Source organism: Esox lucius, chromosome 18 (assembly GCF_011004845.1).
Source record: "Esox lucius isolate fEsoLuc1 chromosome 18, fEsoLuc1.pri, whole genome shotgun sequence".
NCBI lineage: Eukaryota > Metazoa > Chordata > Actinopteri > Esociformes > Esocidae > Esox > Esox lucius.
This window is the reverse complement of record NC_047586.1, coordinates 22,020,913-22,044,158: the sequence shown is the minus strand read 5'-3', so window position 1 is coordinate 22,044,158 and position 23,246 is coordinate 22,020,913. Positions and strand designations below refer to the sequence as shown.

The following is a 23,246-nucleotide window of genomic DNA, read 5'->3' as shown; positions in this document are numbered from 1 at the left end:
CAGCGGGACATGCGTCATCCAGTGGTCAACCGGGGTAACACATTCACTGGAGGCGTTATTTACATTAGAGTAATCGAGTGACACTGTGCAGATATTAAAACTGCAGCAGTAGGCCTCTATAATGAAGCAGAGGTTGTTACTGTTCATAGTTCCAGGCACCTAGAAAAATCGATGCTGCTCTTAAAGACACGCACGCATTGATGCGCACACACGCTCACTTTCCCAGTTTTCTAAAAAATCTAAATTAAAATACATAATTAATTATCTTTGATTATTGATGTATTGCACATAAAACATCATTGCTGTCTGGTGGTGACAGTTTGCATGACTAACGTAACAGGTTTATCATAATTCCTCCCATAGTGAATGTTATTCTGTCAAATTGCGTGACCTCTTCCGTTTCGAGTTTGGCAACTGACCAAACTCGAATCAGTGACACCAAATGTCATTGACAGGTTGCTGGAACATACGTGTTATATACGAAATATGACGTTTCTGCGGGACTCCGTGACGCGGTTTGCCTCAATAGTTACAATAGGAGCACATTATAAATATAATTTATAAAATTAAATATATTTTATAAGAGCAATGGTGGCTGAAATTATTATCCTTACACCTTAGAAAACACTAGTCGAATACGAAATGGGATATGACCAATTTTGCCAACGATTTGTTATAGTAATACACTTGAAACAAATAGCCAAACGAAAACTGCAGACAGTGCATTCCCACGCGGTCATTCAGTCTTAAAAAATCGAATGAAACACAGCCTAACGTGGTTATCGATTGCTGCCTTGATGTACCCAATTAAATTAATCCTTTTTGCTACGATGATAAGTGAAATGTGTAGGCTGTACTCTCAACAAGCAAACAAGTCGCAGCAATGAAAATCGAGAGAGTGCGCGTTCACGCGTGGGGGGGGGGGGGGGTAGTGTTAGGGTTAGGGTTTTTCTGCAGGGGTGATGAATACTTAGGGACCCGGGTAAAATTGCAGTCCTAAGAACGAAGGCTTTTAATGATACAGTTTGTAACTTATAACTTATTTCAAAAGTCGAGATATCACTGCAATATATTCTCCATAACATTATCTAATAGCCTCAAGTTTGATTTATCACAAAATATCAACCATATATTTTTAACGAAGTTTCTTTTTAAAATAACTATTTAAAATGTTGAAATATTCATCCCAAATCACAGCAGTGTATACTTCATGGAATTATCTAAGTGCCTCAAATTAGATTTTTCACAAATAATGAACCACAAAGTTTTGTGAATATTCTAAAGTTTCCTTTTGATATAGACTTTTCAAATTTGAGATATAAATCTGAAATTGCATCTGTATGTTATTCATTACATTATCTAATGAATAATATACTATTATTAGTTTTCATTCGCAAATCACTTCACTATAGTTTATATTACATTGTCTATGAACCTAAAATATAAAATGTCACAAATTATCAATAATAGATTTTTTACTAATATTTTATAGTTCCCTTTTGAAATAGCCTTTTCCAATCTTGAGATCTTCATCCGAAATCATATCATCCTACTCTTGATTGATACTCTAATGCTTCATTATTTGTGAAAAATCTAAGTTGAGGCTATTAGATAATGTAATGAATAATGAAAGGATGCGATTTGGGATGAATATGTCAACATTTGAAAATGCTATTTCAAAAGGAAACTTCTAAATATTAGCAAATACAATATGCTTCATTATTTGTGAAAATATTAGGAAAAAATCTGTACCTCATTATTTGTGAAAACTCAAAGTTGAGGCTCTTAGATAATGAAATGAAAAATACACTGATGCGATTTGGGATGAATATCTCAACATTTTTAAAAGATATTTCAAAATCTTTCAAATATTAGTATAAAATCACTACCTCATTATTTGTGTAAAATCAATTTTGAGGCTCTTCGATAATGTAATTAATAATATATGGATGCGATTTTGGGATATCAAAAAATTTTAAAAAATAATTTTTAAGTAATAAGCTACCAACTGTATCATTAAAAAGCCATAATTCATAATACATACAGCTCATTTTTATTTATGGGATAATCAATAAGCTTATGTGGATGTAATGCAGGCTTAAATTGCAATATAATCAGATTCCTGTGGCACAAGGGCAGTCTACCAGTATGTGACAACAGGGACAGCTTGAATGCTCTGGATTTCAAATAGCTCTTTAACTAAGTCTTCAACATACCTTAGGCAAAACAAGATGTACAAAACATAGACATACACAACAGAGATCATATGACTAACACAACACCAGCAACCGTGTGACTGACACACACACACTTATATAGAGGTTGTAGATTTTGACACGTTTAATCATTAGTTATACCCCCCAAAAAGGCTACCTTTACAGGTGCACCCAACACCAAAATAAAACAATCTCACACCAACCTAAATATATCTCATGTCTTTACATTTTTAAAGGGTTCATCTCACTCACCTGTTTTTGTCCAGGTATTCCTTTAAAGCACATGTCCTGTACAAGAAAAACTGTCTTTTCTCCCTTAGCCTCTTCAAAGCATCTTTAGAGCCCCAAGCCAGTTACTGCAGAGAAGTCAACTAACCTGCTTTCTCTCAGATATGCTGCCAGAGGCCAAAGCTCAGAAACCTGAAGAAAACCCTGCCAAACCCTCCAGACTTCCTCTCACATTCCAAACATTATCAGTTCATGTTTCAGATAATTAAAAATGAATGCGTGAAGAGGAATGTGCAATGAAAGGTCTCAGGTAAAAAGGCAACTGAGGAAAGGAAATATGGGACGTATTTTCATGCGTGCTTAGTGTTATTAAATGTTTCGGATCCCACGGCTAGCACACCAAGTTGAGTAGCCTAAAGAAAATGGATGTCTAGCTTCTACCCCTCGGTGTTAGCCCTAATAATGTTTAATATATTGACATTAGGATGTCTGGTCCAAGAGTTTCCAGCTGTGTAGTATAGCTCTAACATCGACTCCCCTTTTATCCTCCTTGCTCTCCTATCTCATGTTTCCTCCTTGCGGTTTTAAATATTGAAGATGGATAATGGCATTCATCTTGTCATGAGCAGATGAAGAGCCTGGGGAGAGACACGTTTGTCTTGCTATCCTTATGGGGACCTAAAATCGAAACCGTGACCCAGAAATCCATGCTCTCTATTCAAAACCCTGACCTCAATAACCTAACTTTCATAACTAAACTTCACCTAGCTCTAACGTGTAACCCTAACTGTAAATGCCTCCAACCTACATGTATCCCCAATTCAAACAATTGGACATATTGTATTTATTTCCCTAAACCTAGCATGAGCCGGAAATCACATCTTCCCTGGTGCGAACCTGACAAAAACCTTGTTCGGACAGATTTTTCAGGTTGTACTATCTATGTGCCCCAAACCTCAGTAGAATACTAACCCTTACCTTAACTTCAAGCCTAAAAAAACCAGCGAGGCAAAATGTCTTCAATTAGTCATGCGTTACTACTTGTAAAACACACACAGAAACATAATTACCTCACTTAGGATGAAAACTGGATAACCAATATACTGTAGATAGCACATAGTTAAATGTCTGTTTTTTAAGAGATTTCCTCAGGCATTATATGCTTTATAATCAGCAGGGCACTCAAAACCAAGTGGCAGAAGTACATATGCCCTGGAGGCAACGGTTTAGACCATGGGATCACCCTAGAGCACCAACACAGGGATGACAAGTCAAACCTGGGTCTTCATTAAATGAACTGCTCATTCACCTATTCTCAAAATATTTTATGTAAAGCTCTTAGTATTTAAGCTAAGGATTCCCATCCTAATGCTTCTGTACAACAAATACCTTTACTTTAAGTTGATGTCTGGCAATAAAATCACAAGACAGATACATTATATTGATTTATTGGGCAAGACGTAAGCTTATGAATATTATACTGTACATATAATGTATGGAAGTCAGTCGTTACATACCTTCATACCTTCAGTCGTTAGTCATTACATACCTTCATACCTTCATATTCACGTTATTCAAGTAACATGATCCGGAAAAATATGTAGCAATATGGAACTTGTGACTTAAATGTTATTGCAACTTTTCCATGAAGAAGGAATGGTGACGATTAAGAATTTCCTTTATGTGCACTAGACTATAGCAGCTTAATAATCTCCAATTGCCAACTCAGTGTTAACATAATGCACTTTACAATAGGGAATAACATTCACAGTGTTTCATATCCTTGGTAATAGTTAGCTACAGAATAGGAAGACAAGTTAGGACAGGAAACAGCCCCTAACACACACACACACACACACATGCACAAACACACACATAGGAAGATAGCGCTGAATTGGCTACATTGGGATTTCATCCCATTGCTACGTGGAGGCATCTGATGCTAAAGCAGTATGATGCTCAAACATCAGCTGTTTAAGAGGGCATGAAGGAGTAGTAGGTTTCGATTAATGCATTAGGATCTGTGGGACTTGGAGTAGGAGCAACATTTCCATGAACAGACAAAAAGGTTAACAACTGTATGTGAGTATTGCCTTTAACTTTAGGTTGGAATCAAGGTTTCTGCAAGGAAAAATGTCTATGTGAAGGGCTGTTATTGGTATAGAACAGAGGTAAGAACCTTCGCTCTTGGAGGGACAAAACACTTCAGTAATCTATTTTTCTACCTGGTAGTTAATTGCACTCACCTGGCTTCCCCAGGTTGAAATCAGTCCCTGATTAGGAGAGGATGAAAACCCAAAGTATTCTGTCCCTCCAGGACCCTGAGTTGCCTAAAACTGCTCTAGACCAATGGCTGGGATTTCAAGGTTTATGTTCGCTGTCCTTATTGGTCAGGAGCGTCCGAACGGCGCCTCCGTGTTGAGAGGTCTCTGGACGATGACAGCGTTGGTTAGGTCCGCCTCCTGCAGACTTAGCCCCTCTTCCAGGAGCTCTCGGAAGGGAAGGGACGTGGTCAGGATGAAGGGCGAGCTGTTCCTCTGACAGCGCTGGACGTAGCTGTGAACGTCACAGATCCTGGGGAGAACATGACAGGCTGAGGGTTGAGCTCACGCACTCACGCAGCCGCATACAAATGCATAAAGGGACTGGCGAAGCCTCACAAACACATGCACAAAATTGGGAATCTTTGCTAAGAATTCTGCAAAAGCAAAAACCAGAGGATGATCACTTCTTAACATTCGGTGGGTGTTTGATTATACAAATAGGGTAATTAAGTGTTAATAAGAAGCCCAATACACTCCATTCATACTTCAAGCTCTGGGCTGTATTCTCTCACCTCTCTGTCCTCTAACCCGGTTACATAATATATACACTGCATCGGAGTTATGCAATCCCTCTCTGGGGATTTTATAGATCTACGATGACGCCAAGCAGCTCCTCACAGAAAGCTTTCTCCACTAAGCAGGCACCAGCGCAGGTAGCCACAAATTGACATAAAAGGGATGCACATACAGGTTGAACTTCCCTTCACAGCCATTATGGACCTCTGACGGGAATCTGTTTTGGGCATTCTATTTCTATGATGTAACATGACCCCCATAATACAGGGTAACCTGGCTCAAGGAGCACTCTAAAAAATGATAGCATAGGATGACAAATGCTTATGTCAACTTCAGCACCTCTGCTTGATCTTTTAATGGTCAGAAGGATAATGTTATAAGTTGTGGCTTATTTGATGTACTGGGCTTGTAAGAGTCATGCTGGTGAAGATGCTTTAAGTCGGTACTCTGGGAAAGGAGAGTCACATTCCTATATAGTACATCTCTTTAAAGTTAGGAGTATCAGGTTGGGTGGTTAGGACCGTGTAATATCCACCTGTGTGATAGGTTGAATCTCTGCACCAGCCTCCTGCCATCAGCCAACCATATTTGCAGAGATGTGACAGGGAGGCCATGGTCTAGTGTTACCATGGGGATTGGGGGAAACTCCCCCTCTTCATGTACCGATGGAGACCGGACCACTACTCTGGGAGCAACACTGGAAAGGGGAAAGAAACGCACACAACACAAGTTGGTTTCCAAAAGAATAAAAATATTTTGTTATTTATCCCAGGTTGGTACCCACCAAAAATGGCATGTGGCCCTATGCAAGTCCTAATAATACATAGAGGCATAGAGTTAGAGCAGCACCTACTGGTGTGATTTTGTACGACATTCATCACATTCTTTTTTTTCCCCAAAAGCTTTTTTCTTAATTTTTTCCCCAATATTTCTTTAATTATAGAAACAATTAGCGATAAATAAATTGAGTCAAATTCATAATAACTTGCTAAAATTCATAATGAAAATACCTAGAAAATGCCCAAAAACACTTGAAAATTGTACATCACTCTGACTAATGACTTTCTACAATGCATTGTTTTGGAGATACTTTTTTAAATTTCCCATATAACAAAATTTACATTTTTTGTTAATGGCCTCTTTTAAACATGCATATGTTGTTGTTTTTAAACAATTTGCACAGATATTTATATTTTTGTAAGATATTTTGGGGGTATTTCTATGCATTAACAGAGACATTGGGGAAAGCTAGTGTTTTGTTGAAAGAGCAGTGGGCCTGATTCTAACCTGTACCACTGCAGTATATGTGCACCAGAAGCAACAGCTTAGACAGATGGACCACCCAATGCCAACAGTATAAAATTCTGATAAAACAGCACTTGGTTTGGAGTGTTATAGAATGTTTTATAATATGCCAGAGTTGGAAGTCCTTACCTAGTCTCAAGTCTCAACTCAAACCCCCTGATGGACAAGTCTCAACTCAAACCCCCTAATGGACAAGTCTCAAGTAAAGACCCAAGTTCCTCAACTCAGGTAAAGTCATGTCCCTAATTTTTGGCCTTATGGAGTGTTTAAATACAATTTCAATGACATGCATGATAACACTACCTAGTAGGTTTGAGAACATTGCCTCATTTTAGCAAGCTAACTGGCTTTACAGTACTACCAGCATAAATACAAGCATAAATGACCAGAAGAGACCAGATCCGATATTCCCCATTAGAGCTTTCTAGCCGGTCCGTCAATTAGTTTGTATTGATGCTTCGCCTCCTCATACTCGCATTAGACACTCCCAGTACTACCCCCCAAGCCTATTTCGGTTTCAGTTGGCTAGGGAAGAAAAGGATACAAGTCGTGTCAATGTTTGAATTTAGACTTGTAAATGTTAGAGTCAGGATTCTACACACTTCCCCTTTAATTGTTGACCCTCTCTAAGAGAATCAGATTTTCTTTGCAACTGCACTGGTGATTTTGGACTCACGTGTTTCTCTAAATGCAGAATTTGCTTTCATGACCACATAGTAAGCAATACTGAAGGCCAATATTTATGGAAATAATCAGATCATTCAAAAGATAAAGTCCAACGCAGATACGTCTGGAGGTGCAGGGCTTAACACATTTCAATGTAAAGGAAACATAGAGCTGGCACGCTGCACCAAAGTAACAACGTCCTCTGGGATATTCGTCAGGCCTGTCCACATATTTTTTATAAAAGTACTTTGGTGGAGCATATGAGTGTGCAAGCTCTTGTTCTCCTCATAGATTAATCAAATCATGCCATGATCACAGCCTAATTTAACTCCTCTTTGATCTCACAAACAAGCGTTGACAGCTAAAGTTTGTGTGACATCAAGATGTGTCCAATTAAATTTGAGTGATGTTGTTTTCCTGCTCCCTGGATGCATGATGGGGTCCATGGGGGTATGGCTGTCTGTCTTTTGTTAAGCCTGATCACAAAATCATTCCCCAGATTAAGTTCTCTGTTGTCTTTTTCTAGGTCTCAGATTTTTCTAATTTATTTTTCTCTTTAAACCACATCAGGAGACCAAAACTGAGGTATGGGTGTAGTGGCTTGGTTAGTGTTCTTTCTGTGGAGTTCATGTGAGAGTTAACAAAATAAAGGACATATTAATTGAGGCAACTAATCACTATATAATTCTGCAAGGTAAGCATAAACTACATTGTACTTGACAATTACTTGAGATGTGGTTTCACAAAGTGTAGAGGCTTGTGCACCACACACAAAATATCCGATAATAACCCTCAGATATCATCAGTTAAGGTTTTTTTAAAAGTCTGAGTGTCAGGACTGAATGTAGAAGGTCGGGCCATTTGCAGGAGTGTACTTCCATAAAGGTGTGTGAGGGCCAGTGACCAGCCTCAATAATATCCGAAGAAGTAATGGCCAATGTAGGCCCTGTCAGCAGAGGATATTTCAAAATTAATAAGAAATTAAAATGTACAGAGGCAAAGCGAGAATTAGACAAAGCATGGATGGTACATCTGGGTTTGGCAATTATTAGATGGCGACAGCTGAAGTTTGAAACATTTATAAAGAGTAATGCAGAGTTGGCCACCTTTCTACTGGACAGGTAGGGTAACATTAGATACCGAATTTAGCTAGCTAGACAAGGAAAGTGTAAGTTACTGCTAGATTGCCATTTCACTAGATATCAAACTGCTGATAGGTGCAAACTTGCATATTGCAACTTTAAGTTGATTTCTTACTAAGTACAGTACGATCTGTCAAAATTACTGAATTCTGTTTAAGGTCTGGATCAGATTTTAACCAGAGTTTGAATGAGGTCCTAGTCACATGACTAGACTACGAATCTCAAAAGACAAAATAAAATCTGAGGAATTCAGAAAAAACTAAATATTTAGGAGTTTAGTTCCCAAGTATTCCCACAAAAAGGAGACTTTACTTTACTGTCTCAATTCAAAAGAGGTATGACATTCTTATATTCCACATAGAAGTAGCCTAACAAAACTACTGTATATGTTAGTCAGTTTGCTTCATTGGACAATAACATTTAGTTTTGTTATAGTTAAAATTACATTCAGGCCCCTGCAACTATCTGCTTCAAGAAAAATCTGCTTGCAGGTGAAAATAATTACATACAGTGGATATAAAAAGTCTACACACCCCTGTTAAAATGACAGGTTCTTGTGATGGAAAAGAATGAGACAAATATGAATCATGTAAAAACTTTTTTCACCTTTAATGTGACCTATTACGTGAACAATTCAATTGAACAACAAACTGAAATTCACTTGGAGAAGAAAAAGTATCACAATAACATGGTTGAATAAATGTGCACACTTTTAAACTGATACATTGTTGAAGTACCTTTTGATTTTATTACAGCACTCAGTCTTTTTGGGTAGGAGTCTATTAGCATGGCACATCTTGACGTGGCAATATTTGCCCACTCTTCTTTGCAAAAGCGCTCCAAATCTGTCAGATTTCTCCTGTGCATAGCCCTCTTCAGATCACCCCACAGATGTTCAATTGGATTCAGGTCTGGGCTCTGGCTGGGCCATTCCAAAACGTGGCTTCTGGTGAAGCCATGCTTTTGTGGATTTGGATGTGTGCTTTGGGTGATTGTCGTGCTGAAAAGTGAACTTCCTCTTCATCTTCATCTTTCTAATGGACACTTAAAGGTTTTGTGCCAAAACTGCCTGATATTTAGAACTTTTCATAATTCCCACCACCCTGACTAAGGCCCTGGTTCCAGCTGAAGAAAAACAGCCCCAAAGCATGATGCTGCCACCACCATGCTTCACTGTGGATATTTTGTTCTTTGTGCAGTGTTGTTTTTGCACCAAACATACCTTTTGGAATTATGGCCAAAAAGTTCAACCTTGGTTTCATCAGACCCTAACATTTTCCCACATGCTTTTGGGGGACTTGGTGTTTGTTTTTGCAAACTTCAGCCGGTCTTGGATGTTTTTATTTGTAAGAAGAAGCTTCCGTCTTTATTAAGAGTCCAATTGGAATAATAAAAACATTTCTCTGGGCTAAATCCAGAGTCTATTTGATTATAGACTAGGTCAAAAGTATGACCAGGTGGACAAGGACAGCAACGGGCCCCCCAAACCAGGTACTCCGCAGGTGTGGACCAGGACCTCATCTCCTCCTAAAATTTTAAACTGGAGGAGATTGAGAAAAGTTAGAAAGTGCATTCCTCATATCCCCCAGCACAATAATATAGCAGCGTAACACCTTGGAACTGAGATGGGGGGGTCCGGCGACACTGTGGCCCTACCCGGGGGAGGCCCCGGACAGGGCCCAACAGGCAGGAAATCAAACCACCCACATTGCCAGGCATCAACCAAAGGGACACCCACCAACCGCAACCCCACTGAATGAGGGCCGAGTATACAGCATACAGCCCAATTGTACAAGTGTGCAACAGAGAGTCAACAACAAGCCAGTGACTCTTCCCCCAAAAGGCATTGGAGGGAGGGCATCCCAGTGGCGACGAGAGCCCACCTGGCAAGACAGCAAGGGTGGACAGTATCAAGCCTACTGGCCCCCGGGCCAGGCTACACCTAATTATAAACTGTGCTGTAGAGATGAGTTTTTAGGAGACACTTGAAAGTTTGCACAGTCATTCCACAGTAGTGGAGCTCTATGAGAAAAGGCCCTGCCGCCAGCTATTTGTTTAGAAATTCTAGGTACAATTAAAAGGCCTGCATCTTGCGATCGTAGGTTACGTGTAGGTATGTATGGCTGGATCATTTCAGCAAGTAGGAGCAAGTCCATGTATTGATTTATAGGTTAAGAGTAAAACCTTAAAATCAGCCCTAACCATAACAGGAAGCCAGTGTAAGGACGCTAGGACAGGAGTAATGTGTTCAAATTTTTTTGTTCTAGTTAGGATTCCAGCAGCCGTGTGCAGCACTAATTGAAGTTTATTTATTAATTTGTCTGGATAACCAGAGAGAAGAGCATTGCAGTAATCTAGTCTAGAAATAACAAAAGCATGGATACATTTTTCTGCATCAGTTTTTGATAGAAAATTTCAGATCTTTGCAATGTTTCGGAGATGAAAATAAGCAACTCGAGACATATTTTATATGTTCTTCAAAGGAGAAGTCAGGGTCAAGGGTAATGCCAAGATTTGTTACAGTTTTTTGGGATACGACCATGCAGCCGTCGAGGTTCACAGTGAGATCTGCTGACAACGCTCTTTGTTTCTTGGGTCCTAAAACGAGCATTTCTGTTTTCCTTGAGTTTAAGAGCAAGAAATTCTCTGTTATCCACTTCCTAATATCTGAAACGCATGCTTCCAATGTAGCTAATTTAGGGGCTTCTCCATGCTTCATTGAAATACATTACTGTGCGTCATCAGCGTAACAGTGAAAATGTACATTATGATTTCGGATTACATCGCCCAGAGGGAGCATATACAGTGAGAACAATAATGGGCCCAGAACCGAGCCTTGAGGAACACCAAAGCATACCTTTGACTTGTCAGAGGATATGCCATCCACACTAACAAACTGATATATTTCTGATAAAAAAGATTTAAACCAGGCTAGAACATGTCCACGTAGCCCAATATGGGTTTCCAGTCTCTCTAATAGAAGGGAGTGATCAATAGTGTCAAAACCAGCACTAAGATCAAGAAGCAACAGGACGGATGCGGTCCCTTTGTCTGAGGCCATTAGAAGGTCATTTGTTACCTTCACAAGCACCAACTAGCACCAACTCCAGATTTGCGGCTACGTCGGTGGCTCTGTGCCCTGGTAAACAGTGTACGATCGCTGGCTGATTCTTTAGTCTAATACTGCGGGTAATGGAATCGCCAATGACTAAAGTTCAGTTTTTCAAGGCCACCGGTAGAAAATGCCTGCCAATCATTCCCCTCCGAAGACGGCTCTGGCCTTGACTCCGACTCCAGTGGGGAAAACCTGTTGAAAATCTCAGTTGGATTTAGCAACGATTCAGGTTTAACTGGTCGACAGCATTTCTTCCCAGTGACCAAGAGAAAGTTCTTGCCCGGCTGCAGGAGCTGTGCCGGGGGGCTAACAAAACTATTGTTACTTCCTGGTGGCACTGATGCAGTTTTTTCTATTCCTACACTAGCATAATCCTTGCCTGACATTTGCGTCAGAAGCCGAGCCTCTAACTCTGCTATCTTTAACTGAAGACGATAGTTCTCCTCCGTGTTGTTGCTACAACAATTACAGTGATAAGGCATTGTAATGATACTTAGCCTCGGGTGTTCAGTGGTGAGTAGTTCCGTTAAATATGTCCAAAAAGAGTCCCGGTGTAGTAAAGTTGGGTAAGAGGTCAACAGATAAAAATATTGCGTTGGTAAAACTCTTAAAATAGAATTTTGACCAATTAGTTTATATAGAGTAAATTCAAAAAAAGTTTGGCAGGTAGCCAGGTAGGTAACAGCAGGCAGCGTACAGCACGTCAACAATCTGCAATCTCCATCAATTTTGGAGGGACGTCCAGTTCTTGGTAATGTCTCTGTTGTGCCATATTTTCAACACTTGAAGATGATTGTCTTCACTGTGTTCCTTGGTATATATAATTCTTTGGAAATTATTTTGCACCCTTCTCTTGACTGATATCTTTCAACAATGAGATCCCTCTGATGCTTTGAAAGCTCTTTGCAGACCACGGCTTTTGCTCTGAGATGCAACTAAGAAAATGTCAGGATCCTACTAGAACAGCTGAACTTTGTGATTAATCAGCTAAGCACTATATACAGAATGATGGCTGGTGTGTAATGACATCTATTTAACATGAGTTTGAATGTGATTGGTTAATTGTGAAGACAGCCACATCCCCAGTTATAAGAGGGTGTGCACACTTATGCAACCAGGTTATTGAGGGGCAAACATGAAAAATAAAAACCTTACAAAGATTTCAGTTTGTTTTTCAATTGAATTGTTCACATTATAGTTCACATTACAAATTGAAAAAGTTCTGACATGATTTATCTTTGTCTCATTCTTTTAAATCACAAAACCCTGGCATTTTAACAGGGGTGTGTATACTTTTTATATCCACTGCATCACTGACATTCAAACAAAATGATTTAAGGCCATAATGTACAAATGGGTGAACTTCCAATTTAAATGTTTCATTGGTAGCACTTGTTCTCATGACTTTAAAAAGTAAGGACCAAGACATAACATTTAGGGGCACAATATAGTTAATTTAAACCAATTAAGATGTAGTCAACTGTATATTAGGCTTATGTGCATTTGTTATATTTGACCTTTGTTAAAGTGATTTAGTAATTAATGGAAAACCTTTGCATTACATCAAAGAAATATAACCATAACTGCACACCCTATACTAAACAATCTTTGATAACTGTTGGGACCTTTTCATGCCCAGTCTCTCTCATCCTCCCGCTTTCTTTCATTCTCCTCTCATTCTCTTTCAGCACATCTCACCTCCCAAGCCTGTAACCTCGCCCACTGAAGGGGTGGAAGGTCTTCTTCTTGGGGACGTACATCTCCTCTGTCAGATCTTCCACATTCACCTCAAGTTCCTCCTCTTCAGCCCGGCTCTCTAACTCCACAGGAAGTTCACTAGAACAGGCAAGGCAGTGAACCAATCAATCATTTGACATGAGAAAGATTACAAAAAACGGATAGTTTAAAACACCATGGAAAAAGTAGAGGGTTGACGTAGAATCAAGAGAAAAAGCGAACAGGCAGGATAATTGATCAACTAACCTGGAATAAAATAGAAAGAATAGTTGCAATACCCCCGTTTGATGGCTTCGAGGAAGTCCTGGTTCTCCTGGACAGAGTAACTCCTGAATTCATCATTGTTCAGTGTGAAACCATCCTTCCACAGCCTCACCACAACCTCAACCTAGATCAACCACCACATGGCCACAAACAGGGTGAATGTTATAGTAATCAAAGCACTTAAGTATAAATGTTTTATTATATTGGGTAAATAGAGCTAGATCCTATTCAGCAAAAATATAAAGACATGACATATTCATATTGCAGACCTTTGACCCTCCCGAGGCAACATTGCTTATCTTCTCCACTTCATCCAGAAGATCCTCCACAGAGAAACTTCTTCTGATGGGAACCTCATCTTCCTCATTCTCTGTCCCATCACACCTGGAACAAGTAAGAAGTGATAACAAGTGATAAATGTGACTTTCAAATGTGTAAGTAAGAGGTCCTTTCAGATATCACTCACCAGGTATCATCTTTGTCATTCCCTCTTGTATCAATGTCTTTCATTATGTTTTATTCTGCTGTTGTCCATCTGACAAGACACAACAGGGAAGACAACAAGTTGTTATGAAAAAAAAAATAAAAATGGAATAACATTTGTGATGTTTGTTTGGGACATAATATTTCGACATCATTATTTGTGTTTGGGACATTATGATATAATTCCATGATTGCTAAGAAAGCAATGCACTATATACAGAAGCTGCGTGGCCACGTAGGGGTATTTACTGTTTTGATATGCCGTGATTTAGCCATGCCATTGGCTTGAATACAAGTAATGGATCAATCGAGAATGTAGGCGCATCAACTTTGTAGGCTACACTCTTAACCAGTTCCTGCCTGGGTAATATACAGAAGCTGCGTGGCCACGTAGGGGTATTTACTGTTTTGATATGCCGTGATTTAGCCATGCCATTGGCTTGAATACAAGTAATGGATCTATCGAGAATGTAGGCGCATCAACTTTGTAGGCTACACTCTTAACCAGTTCCTGCCTGGATAAAATACATCAAAGTACTTGTGTTTAGCAAGTTTTTAAGCACACATTAATCAAATATCAAATGGATTCATGCACAGTTTCTAACAGTGCGACAGAATTACATAAGGCTCTCCTGGCAGCTAGCTAGAAAAACCATGCGCGGCCTATTTCGCAACACTCCCACCAGGCCAACGGAAATGTATTGCTCTTCGAGAAGTGAGTAAATATTAACGTTTGCACAAAAATAATATTGTATTTTACCAGTTCGTGTTCTCTTCTTAATCATGAGCCGGTCAAGTTAGCCGCACGGCTACTGCTACATTTCTGACAAGCTGTGGCCGCTACTCACATCTGCTGAACAATTTCTTTGACGTCAGCGCGGTTTAGGCTCTCCAGCTGCAGCGTAATATTATCATGTGCATGCTTGGCAGCTGTGGTGCTGAGCTCAGCAGGTAGTTCTTTGTTTTGGTACACAGTTTCGGACTGAAGTACACCATTGTATATTGTATTGTACCATAGTATATTGTATACACTACAACCGTTGCTGTGCAGTAGGGTAGTTTTGATGATCGTATTAAATTAATTGTGATATTTGAATGAAGGCGAAAACAGATCGTTAGATTTAGGTTATTATTGACCACTAATCACATATTTACAAAATAACTATTTAGCTCATCAATTTCACGATTAAATGTAAAACGTTTAGAATATAGTGTACTCTACAGTACTGCTGATATTCTATGATGCCTTGCCAGAGCGCTTGGCCAATGACCATTCAATTGCAAAGCGGAAGTGGTCCGCGTACGATATTTGCCTGCTGACAGGAGAACCAGCCAAAAAAAGAGCTAGTTAGCTAACGTTAGCTAAAGAGAAAGAGAAATGGCGCCTCTATGCCGTGCTCTCTGAGGCAGTGTAACGTTACAGACGGACAGACAGATTAAGCAAAGGCAAATAAACCGAAGAACCATGGTGAATACAAGAAAGAACTCCCGGCGTGAGCAGAACAGTCCCTTCATCTCGTCAAGGACCCGATCTTCCGCCAGGAATACACCCAACTCTGAAGAACATGTAAGCCGGGTTATTTTCTTCACTACCAGATTGGCTATGCTAACTACCTAGCTTTGGCCTCCAGTCGGTTTTTGATGTTTTTTTTGTCATTAAACCGCCTACAGTATTTGACACCAACTGAGTTGATTTCACGAATAACAGTGGATTAGCATGCATTGGTTAAAAAAAGCTTGCAATGAAAGCCGACACGATTGCATGACTAATAGATTGTAGGTTAGCTTCCTAGCCATCTGTTAGCTCCAAGTGGAGTTCTCTTTGTGTTGCCCTTCTATGCCTACCAGTACAGTGGTACCGGCAAGATGTAGTTTAGCCTGTACCAAACTAGTCTGTCTCAACTTGGTATGTCACTCTCGACAGCCCAAAACACATACACACGGTGCCGTTAACTGTCGAGGTTTTCAGTACGCAAGAAGTATTGACAACCATGTTTACATCTGGCAAGAAATACCTGGCTAGTAGTGCTAGCTAGCTAGTTGTGGGGGAAGGGAACTCAATGAACCCGCTGAGGTTCACAACACAAGAGTTGGCTGGCGCGTCAATATTTGGCAAAATATTACTAAGTTAAACTGTAAACGTTTGAGTTTGACAAAAACAGAATACTTCACTAGTTAATTTTAACACAATTTGCAATTTAAAAGTCTAATGATAGTCGCTTGATGGCTACAAATTCGGTCTAGTAGTAGCATATTTTTTTTTTTTTTGCGTGAAGTGTTTCTCCCCACCCCAGTCATATATCAATAACAATCCAAGAATGTATCAAGCTTCACAAAGATGAAACGTTAAATTCTAACAAGCTTTTGTTGAGCCAAATACACGTCGCACAAAAATATGAAAAACATTGGTTGTTACCCTCTTGAGTGGTTTAAATGTAAGAATGTGTGACTATTATTAGCTTAGATTGCTAGCCTTAGTCGATATATACTGTCTGTACTGTCATGAAAATGGAATGTGCAACAGGTATGTGTAACTACAGTGCAGTTTTACAGCTGCGCTTAGCCTAAGTTTAGGATAAGTAAAAATCTAAACTTTACAGTTTGTCTTTGAACATGAAATGCAGTAGATTATTTCTGATTTGTATCAACTCATGCAAATTGCCAACAAAAAGGAAGAAAAAAATATCTGGGACTGTCTTTTTAACATCCTGAGACCCGGTGTCCACGTGTGTACATTTTAGGCGTCCTGCACCAAAGCTTAGGAGGTTAAATCAAATGACTCCATCTCATTGAAATCGTAGTCACTGATAACAGCTGTTGTTTAAATTCGTTTGCTTAGCCTGTAGGCAGCAGAGTTGAGTTTCGCTCTATGCAATCAGGCTCTACATCTCTACATTGTAGAGATCTCCACAGCTCTCTCATGGTAGCCTTTCCAAATACATGTTTTTGCCGTGAAACGTGGAATTTTAATTTTGGGGCTCCAGTGCTTTCCAGGGAAAGAGATCTGGGGAAAAAGGCAACAACTTTAGGAGAAGAGCTATAACTAGCCAAAGTTAATTTGATCCAATTCATAGGCTGTATCTCAAATAAACAATCAGAATCAGAACGTTTTTTGCCAAGTAACTTTCACAACAAACAAATAATTTGTTCTGGCTGTTGATGCAATCATTTGTACAAAGGGAATAAGGGAAATAAAAACAAGTAAGAACGGTGAGCTGAGCATAGACATAGTAGACTGCATTAATAAATTACCAAAAAATAAAGTATATTTAAGGTGAACTATTTTGTCCAGTTGAGGGTTGTGTATGGGGAGGGGTAATACATTTTTCCAGTTGAGGGTTTTGTGTGTATGTGGGGAGCGGGCTATAGTCAAGTTCATGAGGCCTACTGCTTTAAGAAAGAAGCTCTTCTTGTGGCGAGTGGTTTTGATCCTGATAGCCCTCAGCCTTCTGCCAGAGGGGAATGCTCTAAATAGTGATGGTGAGGGATCAGCCCCAATCATTGCCGCTCGCCTCCTGGAGGTGTGTATGTCCAGTCACCTTCTCTGCAGAGCGGATGATGTTTGGCAGCCTGCCCTTCTCTACAAGAAGGTGATGGCATAGGTCAGGATAGACTCTATGATGGCATTGTAGAAATGCACCATCAAAGTCTTTGGCAGGTAGGATTTTTTTCAGCTGCTGCAGGAAGTAGATCCCCCCTGATCTTTCTTTGGAAGGGAGGTGATGTTCAGCTCCCACTTGAGGTCCTGGGTGATGGTGGTGCCCGGGAAGTGAAAGGACTCCACAGAGTGGACTGGGGAGCCACCCAGGGCAATGGGGGGGGAAGGGTAGCTGAGCTTCTCCTGAAGTCCACTATCATCTCCACTGTCTTTAGGGTGTTGAGACAGTGGAGATGATAGTGGACTTCAGGAGAAGCCCAGCTGGTCTCCCTTAGGCTTTTTCTAATATTTAGAACTAATTTGTCTCGTGTATTTTTTTTTTATACCTTTTTTTTTTTATTTTTTTTTTACCTTTCTCTCTCTGGGCTCCTTGGTGGCCACTACTAACTGTATGTTTTGGGTCACATTCCCCCTGGCTGGTGTTGTTTGTAGTTTGTTTGGTCAAGATTGCGTTCTGTATTCCAGAGCCACGTCTCTGTGCTTGGTGTTGTTGTCATTCTCCTCTTTTGTCTTTGCTCATACAAGTTCTGCCATGCATTGAACAATCCCTTTGGGTTGTGCTTGGCTGAGGCCGTGCTTCTGCTGTACTAGTCCATTTTGATTAGATTCCTATAGCTGGCTGCACCTAGCTTTTCATCGTTGGGTTGTTTTTCTCCTCTTTTCGTAGTCCGTCATGGGCTTCCTTTGCTTGTTTTGTTGGTTCTGTTCACTTCTGTTGATCCGGGTAGAGGGGATAGGCTTGGCTATCTATGGTTGATTCCCTTTTGGAGTTCACTTTTTTTAGTGGAGTGACCCCTGTGTTATGTTTGATTCTCAATCAAGCTTGACCCTACAGTCCCAGAATGTTCTCTTGAGAGAAGCCTCTTTGTCTTTGTAATGGAGGCTTCTCCCCTCTGTTATTATGCAGATCTTTGGCAAGGCCCACGTCAATCTCTTTGCCTTTCCAGGGAATGTATGTGCGCTTCAGTGGCCAAGGATACCCACCTATAAATCGTGTCTGGACCGAGTTCACTCACTCAGTCTGTCTGTTTCCGTGGCTCCCTGTTGGTGTAAGGAGCTGTGTTTTCTGTAGTGTGCCTGTCTGCTCTGTGGAGCTCCATGGGATATGTCGGGCTGTCCCGAGTCTAAGGTTGGATCTGGCCCCTGGGCGTGTCTCCCTCTTGGGCCTTGGCCTGAGGTTTTCTGCGTCTTCGGGCCTGGGTGTGAGGTCTGCGTCCGTCCCCTGCGTGGCTATTACTGTCAGGTGATGCCAGGCCCAAGTTTGTGCTCCCAGTGCCCACTCTCCTGATACTGGCGCATGCCAAGCAGTATGCCGGTTCAGACTGGGGGGTCTTGCCCCTGAGCGGGCTGATCTCCTGGACCGAGAATGTACCCAGAACGTCTGAGGTTCCTCTATGTGTGTATAGGTGTCCCTGCACTCCATAGCTTGGTTGCAGATGTGCTGGATATGCTGCAAATGTTTTGGAACAGGACATACTTTTTCTACAATTTATAATATCTGGCAGCCTTCTCAAGCATGCTATGTTGGAATTTTTTCCATGTGGGAATTGTGGCAATGCACACAACTTTTTGTGTTTTTCACAGTGGGTGGCGCTCCATTCAAGCCATTAACAAATTGGATGATGCCTGAGGTGACTCTTATAGACAGTGTTGTTTTTGTCCTTGAATTTGGCCTAGCATATCTGTATCCCACCTGTCCATCCCCCTGGTCTGCATTTGGTGATTCCCAAGTTTGCACAGTGCCCATTGCGTTTTTTGAGTTGTTGGAGTTATTGGACCACCTTCCCTTACACCCCCTCATTTGTGTACGCCAACTAGCAGCGTCTGCATAGATGTGTCACAGGTCTAGGCCCTTTTATCAGTGATTGGTCAACTTTGGTAGTTAGCTGATTTTCTTCCTCCTGGTATAAAAAGTAAACATTGAATTCAATAATTAAACGTATATGCTAATTATGAAACGCTATTTGGGTTTTTGCGTCTCAGAAATGACCATGTTGTAAACACTTTGCCAAGTCAAATAAGAAACACTTGGTGGGACTATCGGGAAAACGACCTCTTGTGAATGCAGTCCTTTTCAATTTTCTTAGCAATGGTTTTGATTCATGTGACAATATTAATTTATTTAAACAGTTTCAACTTCAGGATAGCTTTATACATATGAACAAAACAAGGTAGCATGCTAGCTCTTTTGTTGCCCTAGAGCCAACTTAGGTTGTTGTTGCAGCTGGCCTCTTGTGCAATACTTGAATGGAATGGACGCAAACATGACCTCCAAAGAAAACGTTCTTACAAATTAGCAGTATAGAAAGGTTGACATGATAGCACCTTGCCAGTTATGTAGTCTAACTGAAATTGTCGCTTGAATGTTTTTGTTTGTAAGGGAACATTGTTTGCATCCATCAGCTAACTTGTTTTTCTGGTCTGCTTTCCTGGCTAAACAGGTGATGTCCTGGACCTAACTACATCCACTAGTTGTTTAGTTTTTTTTGTTGTTTTTTTGTGAGAGTCAGCATTCCTGCATGATAGCATTGGTACCTGTGTCATATGCAGTACAAGTGATAGTGTGACCACTACTTAAAAAGAGAATGTACACGTTAAAGAATTGACAATGTGGATTTAAGTTAAGCCGATTAGTCAATAAACATTTTACCCTTTAAATTCCGTTATTTTCACTTTTTCACATTTTGAAACTCAGACCCAAACAGCTCTCCATAGCAGATAGCTTTCTTATTTGCATTTCCTTGTTTGGTGTTTCTCCCTGATTGTTTGGCTACTACCGGTTCTTCTTTGGGATTGGGTTGGTAGATCGCATTTCAACCCGCCGCCCTCTACTCCCAGCGAGCATTATTGCCGTTTCCCTTGTTTTTCCTGGTTCTCGATTGAATGCAGTTTGAGGAAGTATGTACTCCAACACAGTTGTTTTCAGAAGTTGTAAACAAATTCAGCAACAAATATGCTGCTGCATGCCCAGGCGTTTATGGTGTCAAGGGTCCGGTGTGCCTCTTTTGGGGCCTCACGCTGGCTGTGTCTCACTGACAAGCGGTCCTGAAATCAGGGAATGCAGGTGTTCACTGGTTATCTTTAGCTCCAGAGCTGTAGCTCCTAGCTGCTTTGATTTTGCTGGTCTTTCCCAGGCATGATTCGAATGAAGAATTGCTGTTGCGCATGCACTTTGCATCTTTCCTCTAGAGGAAAGACAAGCACAGAGGACCTGACACCTCTTCATGGACTATTCAAATGATAATTCTCCTTATATAGTCCAGTGTGGACATTATTTTCCTAGTCTCTGTACAAAACTGCATGAATTCTGTCCGTAGTTGACTAGCTGGCAAGGCATTTCAGTCAACCATACTGTATTTCATGGCTTTTAGACTTTTCTTTCAATGTTAATTTAGAATATGATGTTATGAAAAGCCTTATTAGAGACCAAGGGAATTTTTTGCTTTTATTTTTTATAGTTTTGAAAAGAGAAATGTTCTTCTAGTGAGCGTGTCACACAACATATAGACCTAAAAATAGTGGTTTGGAAATGCAGGCCACGATACTTAGCCTAAAATGGAAAATGTAAGTCTGTTGTATTATTATATTTTTTAATTTGTGTTTGTTTTACCTAATATAAAAAAATTGTGTGCAAGAAATCTAGCTTTATTTAGTTACATCTTCAAAGTAATAAAAGATGTGAGGATCTAGTCCATTCATGTGTTTAGATCTTATGATGCATGCATTCAAGTATGATCAGGGCTTCTTTTTCGGTCAGTTTCTCTCCCTGTGTCTACCTCTCTAACAACTTTCATCCCCCCCAGAAGGATCCCGGTAGTGATGCCAGCAGCTCTCGACTGTCCCCTCCCTCAAAGCGGACCCGTAGACTGACCAGCTCCAGCGACACCTCCCCCTCCCCCCAGGCGAAGGGCCAGCGGGTCTCCTGGGTCATGCCCACCTACCGCACCAGGTGAGCGGGGCAAAGATAACCGGTCTGGCCGACAGGTCTGGCCTCCGGTCCTCAACCGGTTGTGTGCGCCGTGCATTGAGGCCACTATCTCTTCCCGGTCTCAGAGAAGAGGACCTGTTCCTGCAGTGTCTTTATATTTACACATCTCAATGTGTTTTTCAGGTTGTCCTCTGGTGCCCTGCAAAATGGACATGGTAAAAAAAAAATACTACAAAATTCTGAGTATGATGGCAATTTGATTGTCATGCGGGTCCCAATAGAAGTCGGAGTACTTAGCTGACACCTCTTTGTTTTGCCTTTTTACCTCTGACCCTGTAGCTCATAAAGAAGAAGGGACAGGAGACCACTCTCATATGAACGGCCATGTTGGCCTGAAGAGGAGCTGCCGTGTGAGGAAGAGCCAGTTTGAACACCTCAATCAGAGCCTGCTGTTTGACCAGCTGGTCAATAGGTAAAACACAAACACTAAGACGGTGCTCCCTGTCTGTGTGTGTACCCAGAGGAAGTTTAGTTACACACATTTACTCAGTCACACTCTCACTGTTGGATGACACTTGTGATCCGTATGACATCCATTCTGATGACTGTGTGTTTTTGGCAGCACGGCGGAGGCGGTGCTCCAGGAGATGGACAACATCAGCAGCATCAGACAAAACCGGGAGGTGGAGAGGCTTCGCATGTGGACCAACACCGAGGTGGTAAGTATCTTAGTCTGTACCATGACCACGACCAAGCACGTCTGTTGTGACCCACACCAGTGACGGAGGTTATGACTGCTCGCCCCCTAGCTAAACCATCACGTCCTGTTCTCCCCGTTCTCTAGGAAAACATGGACATGTATTCGCGTGTGAAGAGGAGGAAGTCAATGCGCAGGAATACCTTTGGCATGCAGATGCACCATAAAGCAATGAGCAAGAAAGAGGAAGAGGAGGATGAAGAGGGGACTGAGGGTGTGTCTTTGTTGGGAATGCTTGTCTGGGGGTTTTGGAATATGTACGCCATAGCTGCAAGCTTGCTGTTCTGCTTTGCTGTTCACACTACATTTAAAAGAGGTAATTTACATACTTCTTAACTGGTCACCTCTAATTTAGAATCTCATGGGGAGGAAGAGGATGATGAAGCGGAGGATGATGAGGATGAGGATGATGAAAGAGATGAGGCCGAAGAGGCTGGAGAGGATAACGACAGACGTTACAACCTGAGACAGCGCAAGACAGTACAAAGATATGAGGCGCCACCTATTGGTAAAGAAAATGCATTGACTATATAATGCCTTTTTTGCCGGACTGCGTAAGCGGAGCCAGCCAAGAAGAGCAAATGTCTCTTACTGTCTGACTGACTCCCCCTTGTTAAATAGCGTAGTGGTTAGAGAAGCGGACTTGTGAACTATAGGTCCCGAGTTCGTATCTCCTCGCAGGCGAAGCGAAGTACACATTATGAATTATTCTGTATAGACAAAAACTTAGCTGGCTAAAACCGTTAGTATCTATATTATAGTAAGCCTGAAATATAAGTGTACGGTTATATTGCGACTGTTTCTGGTGGATCTTCGATGTATGCATCCGTGCATGTGTTTTGGGTCAGGATAGACAAACACATTTGCTGGTAACAACATACAGTAGTTACATTATAGTGAGCCTTAA

The 23,246-nt window shown here is 40.9% G+C and overlaps 2 protein-coding genes across 4 annotated transcripts in view; one reads left to right on the top strand and one right to left on the bottom strand.

The window, feature by feature from the left end:
* Positions 1-3,876: 3,876 nt before the first annotated feature.
* ubxn2a (UBX domain protein 2A) lies at positions 3,877-15,036 on the bottom strand. Of its 2 annotated transcripts, none has more exons than XM_010882172.4 (7): positions 14,845-15,036; positions 13,980-14,048; positions 13,783-13,897; positions 13,528-13,637; positions 13,211-13,348; positions 5,820-5,981; positions 3,877-5,018 (listed from the first exon to the last, which is right to left on the bottom strand). In XM_010882172.4, the coding sequence occupies exons 2-7, from the start codon at positions 14,021-14,023 to the stop codon at positions 4,835-4,837; spliced, it is 753 nt and encodes a 250-aa protein (XP_010880474.1). In that variant the 5' UTR covers positions 14,024-14,048; positions 14,845-15,036; the 3' UTR covers positions 3,877-4,834. The 2 variants fall into 2 exon arrangements, with proteins under 2 accessions (XP_010880474.1, XP_010880473.1); XM_010882171.3 differs by having other exon boundaries at positions 14,757-15,031.
* Positions 15,037-15,246: 210 nt separating this feature from the next.
* The window catches only part of atad2b (ATPase family AAA domain containing 2B), a 70,971-nt gene continuing 62,971 nt past the window's right edge, over positions 15,247-23,246 (top strand). Inside the window, exons 1-7 of one of the 2 annotated variants that reach the window (XM_010882174.4) lie at positions 15,247-15,563; positions 21,461-21,603; positions 21,766-21,797; positions 21,922-22,054; positions 22,205-22,301; positions 22,427-22,553; positions 22,695-22,847. In XM_010882174.4, coding sequence (XP_010880476.2) covers positions 15,462-15,563; positions 21,461-21,603; positions 21,766-21,797; positions 21,922-22,054; positions 22,205-22,301; positions 22,427-22,553; positions 22,695-22,847 — 787 coding nt within the window. In that variant the 5' untranslated portion in view covers positions 15,247-15,461. Of the gene's footprint in view, positions 15,564-21,457; positions 21,604-21,765; positions 21,798-21,921; positions 22,055-22,204; positions 22,302-22,426; positions 22,554-22,694; positions 22,848-23,246 lie in introns of both variants that reach the window. The other variant, XM_010882173.3, reaches the window with a different exon arrangement.

Bases quoted from the DNA above. Each gene is read 5' to 3' on its own strand.
- ubxn2a (XM_010882172.4), bottom strand. From the start codon at position 14,023: ATGAAAGACATTGATACAAGAGGGAATGACAAAGATGATACCTG. The intron at 5,982-13,210 runs GTGAGATGTGCT...TCCCCTTTCCAG, and splicing joins CGAGGTTACAGGCTTGGGAG to TGTTGCTCCCAGAGTAGTGG. The intron at 5,019-5,819 runs GTGGATATTACA...TGTTCTCCCCAG, and splicing joins AGATTCAACCTATCACACAG to GATCTGTGACGTTCACAGCT.